Genomic DNA, 18,752 nt, shown 5'->3' with positions numbered 1-18,752 from the left:
TTTGAATCCCACCACCGGTACATGGACTCCTTTGGGAGCCTCTGGCCCAATTGCCAACGTGGCTCCTTCAGGAGTATCCCACTGGCAACCTATGGGAGAATTTGATTCAGGGAAAGAGAATAGGGTTTTCATTCTGCCCTGAGGAAGAACTGCAGTAGGACAGAGATGAGATGGCTGACTTCCCATGATTGTTCCTTGTAAAGTACAGACTAGCTACAGGTAATTCTCAATACATAACCATTCATTAATCAATTGTTCAAAGTTACAATGTTAGTGGAGAAAGTGGCTTATGACCTTTCCTCACACTTAAAATTATTGCAGCATTCCAACGGACACAGGATCAACATTTGGGTGTTTGGCAATGGTTTCAGTGACATAGGGACACATAATTGCTGTTTTACAGCCAACTTCCAACAAGTCACTGGGGAAAGCTGGATTTGCTTAGTGACTGCATGATTCACTTATCAACTGGTGCAATTTGCTTAACAATCTTGGCTAAAAAAAATGTCACAAAACCAAGCATGACTCACTTAACAATTGCCTTGCTTAGCGACAGAAATGTTGGTCCCAATGTGGCCGTAAGTCGAGGACCTCCTATGGTGAGTTACCTGTAATTTCCTAAACCTTTAGGGAATTTGGGGAGAGGAGAAAAAGGAAGGGTAACAATATACCGAACCTTGCATTTTAAACTATTGTCAGCATCACTGAATTCAGCATCAAAAAATTGTAGAGTACGCATATAACAGACCCGGTACTTAAACGAGACAGCACCATTTCCTGTCACAAAGACGCATCATATGCACAGGTAGCCAGATTTCACACATCCTTTTTAAGCGATGATGTGGATTGGCTTAGTTTTGACTTGTGTGAATGCAGACAACTGTGGTTTGTCTTAATTCAATAAATTAAGGCTAAGCAACCCTGGCTTAGTGCCTTATACATGCAATGCCCGTGTTTGGTTTTCAATGTTTTGTGATGAGAATGTGTGGGGAAAAAAATCATCTCGGGCACAATAGCTCAAGTAACAGAGCAACAAAGTTAGAAGAGATCTTGGAGGCCTTCTAACCCAACCTCCTGCTCAAGCAGGAAACCCTATACTATTTCAGACAAATGTTTCTCTTCTTAAAAACCCCCAGGGTTGGAGCATTTACAATTCTGGAGGCAAGTCGCTCCACTGGTTTATTGTTCTCACTGTTAGGAAATTTCTCCTTAGTTCTAAATTGGTTCTCTGCTTGATTAGTTTCCATCCATTGCTTCTTGCCCTGCCTTCAGGTGCTTTGGAGAATAGCTTGACTCCCTCTTCTTTGTGGCAGCCCCTCAAATATTGGAACACTGCTGTCATTTCATTCCTAGTCCTTCCCCCTAGACTAGACGTTACCCAGTTCCTGCAACCGTTCCTCATATGTTTTAGCCTTCAGTCTCCTGATCATCTTTGTTGCTCTTCTTTGCACTCTTTCTAGAGTCTCAACATGCTGTCACCATTGTTTTAGTTAGGTCAATTCCTTCCTTCACATGCAGTTTTTGAGTCAACTGTAATGTCTCTGAGACTGATCTCCCAGACTTGTACCACCCCTATCCCAGCACATGGGATGTCATCATCACCATTAAAAGAAATAAACTTACTTTATCCAACTGTATGTGTTGTTGTAAGAGAGCAGGGTTGGTAAACAAAGCAGGATAAAGTCAGCATCCCTTCCAACTCACCTGTCAGTGATCTGGTGGTGGCACTCTCATAAAGAGGCACTCCTTCCCCAGCATTGTTAAATGCTTTCAGAGATATGACATAATGGGAACTTGGTTCTGTAAATGAAGCAAATATAATATCAGAGTTAACAAAGTGAAGCAGAGTTGGGCAACCATCATAAACCTGTTTGCCAAATCAAATATGCATACATAACATGATTTTCCTTGATTCGTTCAAATGAGCAATACAAATGTATTTACCTGTTATATTGATTAAGCTGGATCTTGGCTTTTTTGAGGAGCCTTTGGTTAAGCCACCTTATGTTAAGGTCTGTGAATTAAGAAAAGGCTCAGATTTGAGAATCTGGATAGAGAAGCTTTGAAGCTCCCCAAGAGTGAAATTGTTTTCCAGTTTCTAATCTCTTTCTAAGAAATTAAAAACTAGGCTACATTCTTCACCATCTACTGATTATGATTACTGATATTATGCTGTATGTATGATTTTCTATATCATTGTTCTTTGCATATTGGCATTGGAGGGCATCTAAAATCTAATGAAATAAATAAATAAACTAATAAATAAGCAAATCAATCAATTTTGTATAATCAATCAAGAAATAAATAACCAAATAAATTTAAAAAACTATTGAGTGCCAAAAGAAAGTGAAATCTTAAGAAAAGCTCAGAATGATCCATATACTTCCCACTCATTTAATATACAATGTTCAAAACCAATTTTCAATCATATTTCCAGTCCTATTAAGAAAAAAAAAAATGAAATAAAATTGTTCATTTCTTCCCAGGTTCATTTGGAGGAGCAATAAATAACTGCTGAGCTACTGGAAATGGTAGGAAACTAAAAAAAAATTCTACCCATTTTATTTAACCCCTGATCATATCCAATCGATTGCAGTTTACTTGGTAGATCATAAGGTGTTTAAGTTCAGAACTACCTGTTGCAACTTTCATGAGAAAAGTAACCTCAACTAGACTCAGTCAGAATTCTGAAGAGATCACCAGAGAATGTTAAAGGTCATCACACATTTCTCTGATTTCATTTTCCCCTTTTCTGTTTTTATCATTGACCCCTTCCTTATGAATCCTGGCAAAAATAGATAAGTTCCTTTTAGTGAGGAGGTCCTTGGTGCTCTCTGAACTTGGTTGTTGTTGTTTTTTTGCAAACACCTCATTGTCAGATTAGGTAATGAACTAGTCTAGCACTGATGAAGTTACCTACTTTGGCTAATGAAACGTCTGCAAGAAAACAACCAAACCCAGGGAGTACTAAGGACCTCTCATTCAGGGGTGAAATGCTGCTGGTTTGGACCAGTTCACTTGAACTGGTAGTAAAAAATGCTACCGGTTCAGGCAAACCGATATTTCCAACGATCAGCTAGTGATGCACAATTTATATTAGCTAAAAGCAGGATTCCCTGCTTTCTAGCTACTCTAAATCGTGTGGCACAGCAGATTCTGCCCCTCGCTGTTGTACTTACTTTTGCAAGCGTGCTCGGTAGCAGGCTCCGTCCACCTGCCCAGACATCATCACATCCTTTTTTGATGCTCTGCGCATGCGCGGAGGCGCACTCTCACATTTGTGAACCGGTAGCAAAGGTAAGTCGATTTCACCCCTGCTCTCATTTCAAAGCTAAGCTGTAGATATGCCCCTCCATCAACCATATTTTTTAAAATTAAGACCAATATTTGTCCTTATGGAAGCAGTTGTGTTTCAAAAAGGCAGACGGTCAAGGACAACAACAACAACGGGTTGTGAAGGGCAACTCATTAAAACTGTGTTTAAATCAAACGTTTAAATTATATCACATGATGCTATATAAAAAACAACTTTCAGGGGTGAAATGCTACTGGTTTGGACTTTGGAATTAGCAATTATAATTTGGCAGCAAACTGTAAGGTGACCATTCCCTGAGGACATTTATTGCTCTGAGAGTGAATAGATATATACAGTTGGCTGGGAAAAGCAATGAGCATCTCTCAACCATCCACCTTGCAACCACATTCTGATATGTAACTTGCCATCGCACATGGGATACATCACTGGAACAGCACAGGTCTTAAACTGTTGCTCACTGCTATGGCCTGGCTATTGAATAATCACCCCTGCCAGTTTCTTGGTGATAGGAGACCTACTCAAAATATTCATTAAAACAAATCCATCTTGTTACTGCTGAGAGTTTCTCAGCTGCTCAGTTGGTAAAATAAAGTGGATTTGCTTGACTTGATTGCAGGAGCTATGCATTTTACCACAGCATACGGGGGGGGGGGGATCCTCCTTACAAAAAAATATCATTAAAGATACATATCTATATTTAGAAATCAAGTTTTTTTTTCAATTCTCAACTAATTGGACTCAGCATTTCTCTTCACTGCTATAGACATTCTTAAAACTACATTTTATTAAATTTTCATCATGTGGCAAGAAAGAAAAAAAAAATCTCAAGTATAACATAACTACAAATAATCACTTCAGCTACTATTTCAAAATAATTACACAAAATACTTTCTTGAAGTGGTATAATGAATGTTTTAAAGCACTTAACTTTGGTAATAATATATAAGCAACATATTAGCAATGTTGTATCACGCACACACACAAATACACTTATATGCACACTGTGTACAGTATATACAGCACATATACATGTATGTATGTATATGTATATAATTTCCTTCAAGTTAAGTTTTGACTTCTGGCAGCTATATGGATAAGATCCTGAAGTTTTGTTTTCAAAACTGCTTTGCCATTGCATCCTTTCTAAGGCTGGCTGAGACAGACTAGCTCAGGGGTGTCCAAACTTGAGAACTTTAAGACTTGTGGACTTCAACTCCCAGAATTCCCCAGCCAGCTGGCTGGGGAATTCTGGGAGTTGAAGTCCACAAGTCTTAAAGTTCCCAAGTTTGGACACCCCTGGACTAGCTCAATGCTTCCCAGCTAGATTTGGGTCTAAGACAGGACTAGAAGTCACAATAGAATAAAATAGAATTATTTGACATGCAAAGCAACAAAGTAGTCATAATTATGATACCAATAAGAGGGAGTAGTAGAGAAGATGAAAAGGATACTACTATTACTACTCTACAACATGAGTTCATATATTTAGACATTAAAATCATGTGAGAATTAGGGGTTCAGCAGAATGATGACAGGAGGGGAAAAATATCCTTGAGTCTAGATGTTTGGCATGCAAACCCCTATAGTAGCATTCTGAGGGGAAGAGTTGAAACAATGTGTGCTCAGGATGTGAGGGGGTCTGAAGATATTTTCTCAGCCCTTTTTCTGACCCGTGTAATATACAGGTACTCAGTGGAAGGCAGACTGGTTGAAATTGTTTTTTTTTTCCCCTGCAGTACTAACTATCCATTGATGTCTGTACCACTCTGTTGGGTTACTGTACCAAACCAGACAGTTATCAAAGTATAGATGACAAACTTGAAAATTACTCTGTAGAATTGTATAAACAACTCCTGGGGCAGTCTGAACTTTCTTAGTTGAAGCAGGAGCATTCTTTGTTGTGCGTTGTTGATGATGATTCTCATGTTGTTTGTTTGTTTGCTTGTTTTGTTTGTTTTTATTGTATTTATATGCCGCCCTTCTCCCAAAGGACTCAGGGTGGCGTACAACATTAAAAAACACACATCCCGAAAAGTTAAAAAGAAATTAAATATATATCCAAAAAAAAAAACAACACAAATCGAATTTGTAGAACAATACATTTAAAAAATGAGTTAAAATTAACAGGCCAGGCCGGCTTGCTGGAAAAGCCAACTTTTTAGGGCGCGTCGGAAGGACCGGAGGTCAGGGATTATGTGAAGCTCTGGGGGCAGCTCATTCCAATGCCTTTAATTACCACTCTTATTGTACAGAGAAGAAAGAAAAGGGAGAGAGGGAGGGAGGGAGGGAGGGAAGGAAGGAAGGAAGGAAGGAAGGAAGGAAGGAAGGAAGGAAGGAAGGAAGGAAGGAAGGAAGGAAGGAAGGAAGGAAGGAGGAATGTTAGAAATTTAGAAGAGTATTGAAGCAAAACTAGCTGTGAACGACCAAGAAAAACATATCTATGGATTATTGCCAAATCCTTGTAAACAAATCCTTTTTTCTTTATCCAGATAATGCTGACCCTGATCCATAAAGAAGAACTCTACTAGCTTAGTGTTATTGGGTTGTACATAAGCTAGAAGCCTAATTAAATTATTCATTCTCTTAGCTACCAGTTTTCTTCATATCCATGCCACTTATTGAGAGTTATCTGAACTATCGATTCAAATCAGTCCTCACATTTCAGCTGATGGGGAGTTAAAAATCTTGACTGGCTTTCAAATTAATAATTCAACATTTTTTTGGTGTTACACAATCAATCTTCATGGAGGTGGCTAAATCTTTTCCTTTCATACTAGGAATGAAATTTTAACAGCACATTTCCAATTAAAGAAGGGCACTGGACAAAGGAAAGTATAAGTCAAATCACTGGAGCCGCTAGCCCAGTCCTGGTCACAATGATTGGCAGTTGTAGAATTCAAGTAGAGTTTTTCTTTGTCAAAACTGCCAGTGGCAAAATATTAAACCTGAGACCTACAGCAGGTGCTGCATGCAATCCCAGGGCCATTTTGGCTCTTGGCTTCAGCTTGTATGGCTTTCAAAAGACTTTTGTAAAAACATAATTAAGATCCTTGGCAAGAGCAATTTATCCTATTGCTAGCCAGTCCGCAATGCTATTTGGAAAAAGGAGACAGAGTAAAGCACAGTATCAAGAGGAAAGTAAAAGAGAAAGGAACATTAGAAAGAATGATAATAGGGAACTGGGGCTCCATGTAACTTTGGTACCCCATATTATTCATTTCGGGTGGTTCAGTTTAAGGCAGGTTATGACTTCACTGTGGCCAGAGGATTGGATGAGTGCTACCTATACCAAAATGGGAAAAAAAGGGTGCATACTTCATGCAATTCAAGAACCCCCTCCCTTCAATCCTGAAACAATTTGGTCAGTGTTTGGGTTGAAAGCTGAAGTCATCTCCTTCTGCAGCATTGGTCTGAAGAGTCAAAAAGAGGCATGGATCTACTGATCCCTCACATCCTAGATGTAAATTGTTTCAACTTCTACCCTCAAAATGATGCTATAGAGCACTGCACACCAGAACAACATGACACAAGGACAGTCTCCCCCCCCCCGAATGCCATCACTCTGCTAAACAACTAATTCCCACAACACTGTCAAACTATTTACTAAGAATGTATTACTATTCTTCTTCTCTTCCTTCCTAGTACCTCTTTCCTAGTACCTATCTCTTCCCACTTATGACTATACCCATGTTGCTTGTATCTTTAAAATTTATATTGTTTTATTTGTTTCCTAGTATAATTTGATTGCTTATTAGTAACCTATCACTAAGTGTTGTATCTTATGATTCTTGATGAATGTATTCTATTTTATTTTTCTTTATGTACACTGAGAGCCTATGCACCAAAGGCAAATTCCTTGTTCTGTCCAATCACACTTGGCCAATAAAGAATTCTATTCTATTCTATTCTAGTCTAGTCTAGTCTAGTCTAGTCTATCATATTCTATTCTATTCTATTCTATCATATTCTATTCTATGAGTCTAAGATGACTTGAGTTGTTTCAATTAGGAAAGTAGGAGGACTTTTTCCTTTGGTGAAGCAAATTGACTTGTTTCTGCAGTCCAAACTGCTTCACTAAAGCAAGTTGCATTGCTTTGCCTAGATCTACTAGAAGGGCTTTAGACCTCTGAGAAGCTTAAGGCATCTTCCCCCTGCCCAAAAAAATTCTACAATTTTTTAACGAGTGGGAACTAAGGTTGGGTCCATGGAGACACATACTCATGGAGACACTGGTATTTCAGCAGGGCCTTGTAGAGCAGGCAACTATTGCTGAATTTTATATTAATTCTAGTCCTAACCAATCAATCAAAGCATTTCTATAACCTGCTTTGAGGAAGGAAGGAAGGAAGGAAGGAATTAAGTCTAATAATGTCACAAAAGAGAAAAGTTACACTGAACTATGCTATCATTAAGTAGATACAGAGCTGGCTGAACAACTACATCAGGGGAAGTTATGTCATTGTTCCCATGTCAAGGTATAGCAAGCTTTGAAGCGCTCTATTCTAGGTCCTGTGCTATCTCTATCTCTATCTCTATTTCTATCTCTATCTATCTATCTATCTATCTATCTATCTATCTATCATCTATCTATCTATCTATCTATCTATCTATCTATCTATCTATCTATCTATCTATCTATCTATCACTATCTTATCTATCCACACATGAATGATAATTAATCAGAGAAAATACAATTTGGCAAATTTCCAAATGACACAATGTTAGGAGAGATAGAAAACAACTTAGAGGACAGCATTGAGATTCAGGAGGATCTTGACAAGCTGGGACAATAAACAATATGAATTTCAACAGCAGTCAATAGAAAGCCCTCCGTCTGATTGGAAAATCAAAGACATAGGTATAAAGTAGAGGGGGCATATTGGGTCAGGGTGTATTGATGGACGAAATCAAACTAAATCCAAGATCAAACAAAGTCACTGTTCTTATCAACTTAATAAACTAATCAAGGAGAGCTCCAACCTAGAATCAAGGAGGAATTTCCTGACAGTGAGAGCAATTACTCAATAGAACAGCTCATCTCCAGATGTTGTGGGTGCTTCATCACTTGAGGTTTTTAAGAAGAGATTGGCCAACCATTTGTCTGAAATGGTACAGAGTCTCCTGCCTGAGCAGAGGCTTAGAACAGAAGACCTCCAAGATCCCTTCCTATTCTAATATTCTGCTTTTATTCTGTTATTCTGTTATTTTGTTCTATTTGGGGTTGGTCAAACCACACCTGATTTTGTAATCTGGAAAACAAAAGACCACGGGGAAACATGATAGCTGCTTTCAAATGTCTTAAAGGCAGAAGTGTCCTTGTTCCACAAGACAGAATGACAAACAATAGGTTCAAAATACAAGGGAGTAAATTTTAGTTGAACATCAAGGGAAAAACAAATCCTACAAGTAACAGCTATCCAACAATGGAACAGCTGACTTTGCATGGTGGCTCTCCTTAACTTTATTTAAAGGCTGGATAGCCATTTGTTGGAATTGCTGTAACAGTGGGTGTCAGGGTTCCAAATAGAATCCAAAATTAAATCAGAGTCCAAGGCAAAAGTTTCCTCAAAATTCCAATTTATTAAAAGAGCCATGTTGGCACATCTGGGAAAACACAAATCCGAAAGCTTCCAGGTTTTCCCACTGAGTTGAAAGTTCAAGCTTCTGCCCCAACACCCACAAGTCCATTACATGGTATAATCCTCAACTGCCACTATGACAGATTCCACCCATCCAGTTCTGGCCAGGTGCAGAGACAAAGATGACCTTGGCTTTCTAAGAAGAATGTTATTATGGCTACATATCACCCAACTCTGTATAACCCCCCCCCCCGCCCATTTTCCCACAATAGAAAGTAGACAGTAGAAAGTGTGGCAGGCTTGAAGTCCAAAGGAAAAGATGGTTTGCAGGCATGACAGTAGGTTAGAAACATCCCTCAAGTGTCACATTCTCCAATAAAAACTCAGTCCACTTTGCTGGTGTTGTCAAACTCCATCTTCCATTCTTACCAGGAGCAGCCTCTATTACCAAGGGAAAGAAAGAAGGTCACCTAGCCAAAACAATTCTCACTATTGATTTGCTCCTTCCCCCCACCTTAAGACTGCAGCGAGTCCGAAAAACCTCCTTACATAGTAAAGAGAAAGAAAAGAAATTTATGAGTATAATAGAGAGCTAAATAAAATAGCTACACATATGTCAAAATCAAGCTCGACACCTTACATGTTATGTCTCTGTGAGTTTTTTGGATGGATTTTTGCTGAAATACTTGGGACAGTTTCAAAGTGGAGAAAGCATAAGCTTGAGAGACTGACATCCTTGATATGGAATTCCATATTTCATTTCAGTTTATAATCCTGGACATGCTGAGCATGATTAATCCTATTATTTAAATGCCAAATGAATCAATATTACTTATTTTACAATACTGCTCAATGATTCTCTACCCCCATATTTTGTAATTACTTTTATGTCCTACATTGATACATTTGGTTAATATTACTAATGAGATGGATGGCATGTTCACTGCCAGAAAAAGAAGCCCACTTCAAAAAAAAATGGCCTGATGAATAACCGGAGCAATTATTCATTCATAACACTCGAGGGTGATCAGATCATTCTCTCAGAATTATTCATCGTACTGGTGCTCACTGCACCCTCACTGGCTGAGCAGAAATCATTTGGTATGCATGGAGATGAATGCATAGATTTATTCACAAAATTTCCACAATTAGCTTTTCGGCTAAGAACGTGATTTGCAAGGAATGAATTTGCACAAGGTCCCTTCCCACAATTGTGCATAAAAGGGAAAGGAAAGGGAGTTGTTTCTATAGCAACATGGCTGACCACTTTCTCCTGTCCTTTGGTAAAAGAAGTCCAGTTAATGTTTTCATTGTTATGGGTCATTAGAGAGAAGGGAATCCATAAAAGCCAACAGCTTCTTTTCTACAAACTCAAACCCTACCCACCCTACCCTACTCATTAATCCCCATTACCCATTCCTGAATGACATCCACAGGTAAAAGAACTCATTTCAGCAGCTTCTTTTATAAAATGCAAATGAGCCTTGATGGATCATGAGATGCCAAGTAGGAAAAAATAATATTTGTACCTCAGCATATAATTTTGTTAGCTAAATAATACTGGAATATTTGGAAATAATACTGATATGTAGGTTGTGCATAGGTAGCTAGATAGATAATGATGGATAATGATGATAGCCAGATAGATAGATAGATAGATAGATAGATAGATAGATAGATAGATAGATAGATAGATAGATAGATAGATAGATAGATGATAGATAGATAGATAGATAGATAGATAGATAGATAGATAGATAGATAGATAGATAGATGGACAAACACAGACAGATAGATAAATGATGATAGATAAATGATGATAGATGATAGATGACAGACAGACAAACAAATGATGATAGATGATAGATAGATAGATAGATAGATAGATAGATAGATAGATAGATAGATAGATAGATAGATAGATAGAGATAGAGATAGAGATAGAGATAGACAGACAGACAGACAGACAGACAGGATATACCAACAGACAGAGAGACAGACATGAATTAATACAATTAGATGCTTGGATGTATTTCAACATCTAGAGAAAACAAATTAATTCAATTTAGCAGACCATACCTAAAGGACAGGTTCAATCAATCAATCAATCAAACTTTTATTTATAAACCGCACCCTTTCCTAAACAGGACTTTCCTAAACAGGATCCCTCCCTCCCTCATATGGAATATGATTGGAGTGTCTCAGTGGTAAGAGAGGACTAGAGATGATAGAGGAGAATGCCAAAATGCCTGGAGTGAGGACAGACGCATATGAAAATACAGAGTGCTTTCAGCGCTCCCCAAATATTGGCAGGGGATCTGGAGGACCAAAACAATGGTAGCATGCCCTGAGAGAATACATGTGATATAAAGATGCAGTGTATTGGTAGCAGATCTGGAATGCTGAGAGAGTCATATAGGAACACAGAACATGTTCCTACAGATATGTACTTAGTTGAGTAGGATACTGCTAGGAAAAAACAACAAGTTATGTATGTACTTTACTTTACTCTACTCTTTTCTCTTTACTTTACTCACTACTTTATTTTACTCTTTACTTTTTACTCTTTACACTTTATTTTACTTTACTTTAGCCCTTGGGCCATAGCAAAGTGCAGAGTTCAGACACAAATTATTACTAAAATCTGATAAAAAAACAATTTAAAATGGAAGTAGATAAAATACAAGTTAAAATGAAATTGGAATAAAATATGATTTTTAAATGAAATTGGAATAATTTGCAACAGTTGCCCAATTGAAGGCAAAAGGAGAAGGGGATGGCAGAGGATGAGATGGTGAAATAATGCCATCGACGCAATGAACACGAATCTGGACAAACTCCGGGATATAGGGGAGGACAGGGGAGCCTGACATCCTATGGTCCATGAGCCTCAAAGAGTTGGACACAACTTAGTGACTGAACAACAATAACACAGCTGTCCCACTCCAACGGATTCCTTATTATGGTGTCACTGTAGTTGGTGCATCTTCTCAAACATGCCTCTTGGCCAACTCTCAACAAAGGTGAATGTAAGAAGCCACAAGTCTTTTCATTTCCTTTGAAACTGCTTTCGAAGGTTTCCTCTCCCCCTTTCCATAAAATTTCATGACATGGTTTAAAGCAAAAGACACACTGCAGGGGTGCTATTCATTTACCTTCCCTACTGGTTCACAAATGTGAGTGATCACATCCACGCATGCGCTCAGCCTTCCATACATGTGCTTTGGCTAAAAAAAAGGCCTAAGTGGGATGCCCTAGAGCCCACCCACAATTTCTGCTACCGATTTAGGTCTACCAGTCTGAAGTGGCAGAATACCACTTCTGGCACACTGCAATTTCAGTCCTGGATGCTTTGCTTGTCTTCTTTGTTGGAGCAGGTGCAGCATTCAGCCAGAGTAATGCAAAGTAGACCTAAAGCCCATCTTAAGAACACATCCCATTTTGAAGAATCTTTTAATCCTATTAAGTTACTCTTAATCATATTAGCAGTTTTCATTTTTTAATACTGCATTAGCTCAGCATTAACCTCCTATCAGTCTAATGTTCACCAAAGCGGTTAATTTCCCTTGCTGTTTAGATACACAGCAAGATTCTGCTTAGGAAATGGTTCCCTTCCATCTTATGCAGCCACCCTGGCTGAGATGATTTCAAAACATAATCTTGCCTCTCAGGAGGACTTAATCCAGGTTAATTTAAATTTTAACCTCATTTGTGTTCTTTGACGATTTGTCATTAAAGCAGAATTGATACCAATGGAAGCATCTTCCTTTTTAAAAAAAATTAGTGCATGGAGAAACGGAACAGATTCATCCCAGTCTACAAGATTGCAATGCACCTCTCTGCAACTCATGTTTCAAATAAATTCTGCTGGAAATAATGGATGATTTAGAACCTTGTGAAGGTATAAGCCTCCCAGTTCCAGAAATATCCGCCCAAAAGCCACGTGTCATTGCACAAAGGACATCATGAGATCATCTGCGCAATGATGACGCCTCAATCCCTCGGTTCCACTTCCCTTTAAGTATTTACCACCTCATCTCTGATTCTCTTTTTCTTTTGGGCCTGATTTTTGCAAAGTTGTAGAGGATAAAGCAGAGGGAGCCAAGATTTTGGAATAGAGGAAACTTTGGAATGGTAGCATCAGTGTTCCAAGATCACCGCAGATGGGGACTGCAGCCAAGAAATTAAAAGACGTTTGCTCCTGGGGGGGAAAGCTATGGCAAATCTAGACAGCATACTAGACAGCATACCCTGCCAACAAAAGTGCATAGAGTCAAGGCTATGGTTTTCCCAGTTGCAATGTATAGCTGTGAAGGTTGGACCTTAAGAAAGGCTGAACACCAAAGAGTTGAGGCCTTTGAACTCTGGTGCTGGAGAACACTCCTGCGAGTCCCTTGGATTGCAAGGCAATCAAACCGGTCAGTCCTAGAGGAGATCAACCCTGACTGCTCTTTAGAAGGCCAGGTCCTGAAGATGAAACTCAAGAACTTTGCCACCTAATGAGAAGGAAGGACTCCCTGGAGAAGAGCCTCATGCTGGGAAAGATTTAGAGCAAAAGAAGAAGAGGACGACAGAGAAGGAGGTGGTTGGATGGACTCACTGAAGCAGTCATTGTGAGCTTAAATGGATTTTGGGGCAATGGTAGAGGACAGGAAGACCTGGAGGAACATTATCCATGTGGTTGCAACGAGTCGGACACGACTTCACAACTAACAACAATAACAAGAAGTATCTGTTTAGATTAGGGGTGTCAAAAGGCCCAGGGGGCAGATCCAACCCATGGGGTGGTGAGATGTGGCCCACAGGGCCACCCTAGAAACAACAAATGGCAGGCCTGCATTGCCTCTTTCAGTGAAAACAGAGCTCAGGAGGGCCATGGGCAGCCCTCCCGAGCTCCATTTTCATTGGCAGTGGGTTGCAGAATGCTGTTGCAGCTGAAAACAGAGCTCAAGAGGGCCATGGGCAGCCCTTCCGAGCTCCGTTTATGCTAGCTGAGGGTTGCAGGAAGCCGTCACAGCCGAAAGCAGATCTTGGGAGCCCATTTTCACTGGCAGAGTGCTGAGGCAACCACAGGCTCCCCTGACATGTGTGATTTGATATGGCCACGCCCACCCTGGTCACGTCCACCCTGGTCCCCCTGAGGTCAAACACAAACCTGATGTGACCCTCAATGAAATCAAGTTTGACACCCTTGGTATGGAATGCTCTCGTGTTATATAAAATATATTTATTTACTTTTTCTTTGCTCTTTGACCAATATTTGATGCTTGAGCCCTAAAAATATATTCAATAGAAAAAGACAGTAATTTTCTCAATATAAGTTCTCTTTTTTGTTACCTAATTAATTACGTTAACTTAATGGCTGTTGATCTTGTATAGTTTATATTGCATTTGTTATTGTTTTAATAGATGAGCCACCGAGAGTCAGGTGACTCGTAAATCTATCTATCTATCTATCTATCTATCTATCTATCTATCTATCTATCTATCTATCTATTTATTTTATTAAATTTGTTAGCCGCTCCCTCTCCACAAAGGGACTCGGGGTGGCGTACAATAAATAAAACACATAATATAAAATTACACATTGTGCGGAGGAGGTATAAAAACACAGTACATCATTATTATAACATAGAAATATTAAAATAAGTTAAAATTAGATACCCCATGGAGATTACAAGTTTAAAAATTGCCAGGAGGAGTAAAATGGAACTATGGTTGAGCCTGGCCTGCTAGTTGAAAAAGGTGGATCTTGAGTTTTGAACGGAAGGGGCGGAGGTCGGTGGTAATCCTAATATCCGGGGGGAGGTCATTCCAGAGGGCTGGGCCCATCACAGAGAAGGCCCTGCTCCTGGGCGCCGCCCTCTGGCACTGCTTAGTGGACCGCACCCGGAGAAGTCCCTCTCTGTGCGAGCGAATTGGTCGTAGGGATGTATGGGGCAGGATGCGATCCCGCAGGTAACTAGGTCCTGTGCCATGGAGTGCTTTGAAGATGGTAATCAACGCCTTGAAACGCACCCGATAGACCACAGGGAGCCAGTGCAGCTCGCGCAGGAGAGGTGTTATATGGGAGTATCTCGTACTTCCCATAATCACCCGCGCGGCCGCGTTCTGGACCAACTGCAGTCTTCGAATGCATCTCAAGGGGAGCCCCATGTAGAGAGCATTACAGTAGTCTAGGCGGGACGTCACCAGCACGTGAGTGACTGTGCGAAGGGCATCCCGGTCCAATAGGGGGCGCAATTGGCGCACCAGGTGAACCTGGTGGAATGCCCCCCTCGCCACGGCTGCCACATGGTCATCCATGGACAGCTGGGCATCCAGGAGGATGCCCAAATTGCGCGCCCGTTCCATGGGGGCCAGTTGTTCGCCCCCAATGGCCAGTGTTGGAATTAGCTGGTTGAACCAGGGGGCCGGAAGCCACAGCCACTCCGTCTTGGAGGGGTTGAGTTTGAGTTGGTTGTCACCCATCCAGACCCGTACGGCTTCCAAACACCGGGACATCATTTCAACGGCCTCGTTGGGGTGGTTCGGGCTGGAAATGTACAGCTGTGTGTCATCAGCGTACAGATGATATCCCACCCCAAAACCACGGATGATCTCACCCAGCGGTGAGATCTATCTATCTATCTATCTATCTATCTATCTATCTATCTATCTATCTATCTATCTATCATCTATCTATCATCTATCTATCTATCTATCATCTATCTATCTATCTATCTATCTATCTATCTATCTATCTATCATCTATCTAAAACAGTTCAAGAATTCAAGAGCAAATCTCATCATTGAAGAAGCTTGTGAGACATTAGCTTTTCCTGGACAACACCTACTCTCTGTCCCCCTCACTAGATTAATCATTAAATCTGTTTCTGCTAACTGCTAAGGCATTTGGGAGACACTTTGACAGATTTTCAAGAAACTCAAACTCTTTTAACATTGTGAATTCTTCAAACTATCCTAATCTGCACTGCAAGTTCAATGATTTTGATTATAAGATGTAACATTCAACCGAACTTTTTTTTTTTAAAAAAAAATGTGGTGTATACGTTAGGAAATAAAGCAATAAACTGACCAAATACAGATCGGAAATAAGTGTTAGGTGGAGAAAGAGAAACCCAAAGGAATAAATTGCAAAAATGTCCAACCTAATCCAAAAGGCATTCGGATATCAGAATGCCAAATGTATTTATGACACAGCCCTCTGTGCTGCCAGTTATACAGAAGGAACCCTAGAGTTTTCAGAAAGTTACAAAGCACTGGAAAATAAAGACCGACGTATCTTGCTGTTGCATTGCCAGAAATGCTAATGCAAATACCCTGGGGGTAGTTGTTTGTACTCAGGAATGCAGACATTACAAGTTATTGGGTTAGGATTTTATGAAGCAGGCCTCTGTAGAAAGAGGCGGGAATAGTTTTGAGCTCTCTGAGAGAAGTGTGGTGGGAGTAAAGTCTTTTCAACTTTCTTCTTCTACCACTGAGATGCTTCCTGATCTGAAATGCCAAAGCCACACACTTTTTGCAGGAGTTCTGGTGAAAAATAAAGAGTTTTTCAAACACACTGTGGACAGGGATGGGCTGCTACAGGTTTGCCCGGGTTCAGGAAAGTCTGTAGCTAATATTATGGCCGGTTCAGAGAACCTCCAAATCCCACCTTTGGCTGGCCCTGCCCACCCTCACCCACCCTGCCCAGGAGTCTCCACATAGCCTGTTTTGGATGCGAGGTAAGTGCAAGGCTAGCACAGAGGCTCAGGGAGGGGGAAAAACAGCCTCCTAGAAGTTTCATAAGGCTGGAACCGGCCCGTTTCCAGCCTCTGGAGGGCCTCCGGAGACCAGGGGAGGCAGTTTTCGCCCTCCCACAGGCTCTAGGAAAGCCTCCAGAGCCTGGGGAAGGCAAAAACAGCCCCTCCCCCGGTGGTGCAGGAGGCTGACTAGGACATGCCCACCCAGCAAGTGGGCAGAGAACCTGTTGCTGAAATTTTTGAAGCCCACCCATGACTGTGGATAATCCTCCAGTGCTCATGGAAGCTGTGTTGCAATGTTCACTGAGAAAGTCCCCCTCAGCTTTCCCCTCTTTTGTGTAAGAAGAGGAAGATGACAGGGACTCCAAAGTAGAGTGAGGTGAAGCAACATGATTCCTTTGCTTTAAGCAGAAGGAGTGCACTGCTTGGTGAAGTAGCTTCAAGGGGAAACTTCATTCCAATGTTTGTTAAAACAATACAATACAATACAATACAATAGTAGAGTTGGAAGGGACCTTGGAGGTCTTCTAGTCCAACCCCCTGCCTAGGCAGGAAACCCTATACCTTTTCAGACAAATAGCTATCCAACATCTTCTTAAAGACTTCCAGTGTTGGGGGCATTCACAACTTCTGGAGGCAAGCTGTTCCACTGATTAATTGTTCTAACTGTCAGGAAGTTTCTCCTCAGTTCTAAGTTGCTTCTCTCCTTGATTAGTTTCCACCCATTGCTTCTTGTCCTGCCCTCAGATGCCTTGGAGAATAGTTTGACTCCCTCTTCTTTGTAGCAACCCCTGAGATATTGGAAGACTGCTATCATGTCTCCCCTAGTCCTTCTTTCTCTTAAGCTAGACATACCCAGTTCCTGCAACCGTTCTTCATATGTTTTAGTCTCCAGTCCCCTAATCATCTTTGTGGCTCTTCTCTGCACTCTTTCTAGAGTCTCCACATCTTTTTTACATCGTGGCGACCAGAGCATCTTTATCCTTTTTACATCGTGGCGAACAAAGCATCTTTATCCATTTTACAGCCCCATTGTGCAGTATATATTGCTCCCCATTGCAGAAGATTTGGAAAAATTGAGGAAATGAAAAATAGCTTTGATAACAGAGGACCTGGCCAATACATTAAATATATTCACAAATTAATTAATTTACTAGAATTTTATCCCACGCTTTATTGTTATTGTTGTTATTGTTGTTGTTAGTTGCAAAGTCATGTCCGACCTATTGTTACCCCATGGTCACAACATTCCTCCAGGCCTTTCTGTCCTCTACCATCTGCCGGAGTCCATTTAAGCTCATGCCAACTGATTCAGTGACTCCATCCAGCCACCTCATTCTCTGTCATCCCCTTCTTCTCTTGCCCTCAATCATTCAATCCTACCTTTATTACTATGTACATAACTTAAGACATCTTTCCTCCTTCTATTTTCCCCACTACAGCAACCCTATGAGGTGGATTGAATTGAAAGAGAGTGGCTGGACCAAAACCATCCAAGCTAGCTTTCATACCTAAGGCGGGACTAGAACTCACAGTCTCCTAGTTTCTGGCCAACACCTTAACCACTACACCAAACTGGCTCTAATCTTCATCAAACTGGTTCTAAGCTCTTAGATCCAAATATGCTTAGTATCTTCCTAGAGTGGTAGCCATATTAAAACTTAAGAATCCACTTGGAAACAAATGCACTTCTTAATGTCTTTGAAATGATTTAATTCCAAAGCCCATCTACCTGAAATGAGCTGTTCCCCGAACCATTATTAAAATCAATGGATCTCCCCATCCAACTTATGCATGAATTTATTGCATTCATTAATTTCTCCAAATCCTTTTAAAAAAATTAATCAGATACATTCTTTTCCCCATCCACCTTCAAAGTCAATTGATTTTTCCCACTCTATTTCATCTCTAAAATGATTTTTTTCACTCCCTTGTATATTAATTTTATGTTAACGGGCCAGTGGAATATGCAGTTAGTCTAGAAATCTGTTCTAACAACAGAAAAGAGAATTCTGCTGATTGACATTTCAAATAAATGGAAGTTAGAGATCAGGAAAGAAACATTTGAAAGATGTAGCTGGACTGAATGGAGCTGGACTGAATGGAGGGCAG

The 18,752-nt window shown here is 40.4% G+C and overlaps 1 protein-coding gene across 1 annotated transcript in view; it reads right to left on the bottom strand.

Annotated features, from left to right (window-relative positions):
• The window catches only part of DCC (DCC netrin 1 receptor), a 1,323,879-nt gene that overhangs the window by 176,205 nt on the left and 1,128,922 nt on the right, over positions 1–18,752 (bottom strand). The window contains exon 16 of the mRNA XM_081942031.1: positions 1,705–1,800. Coding sequence (XP_081798157.1) covers positions 1,705–1,800 — 96 coding nt within the window. The remainder of the gene's footprint in view (positions 1–1,704; positions 1,801–18,752) is intronic.

Source organism: Natrix helvetica (genome assembly GCF_964273705.1).
Source record: "Natrix helvetica genome assembly, chromosome: 2".
Classification (NCBI taxonomy): domain Eukaryota; kingdom Metazoa; phylum Chordata; class Lepidosauria; order Squamata; family Natricidae; genus Natrix; species Natrix helvetica.
The sequence above is the reverse complement of the archived record's forward strand: the minus strand, read 5'-3'. Positions and strand labels throughout refer to the sequence as shown.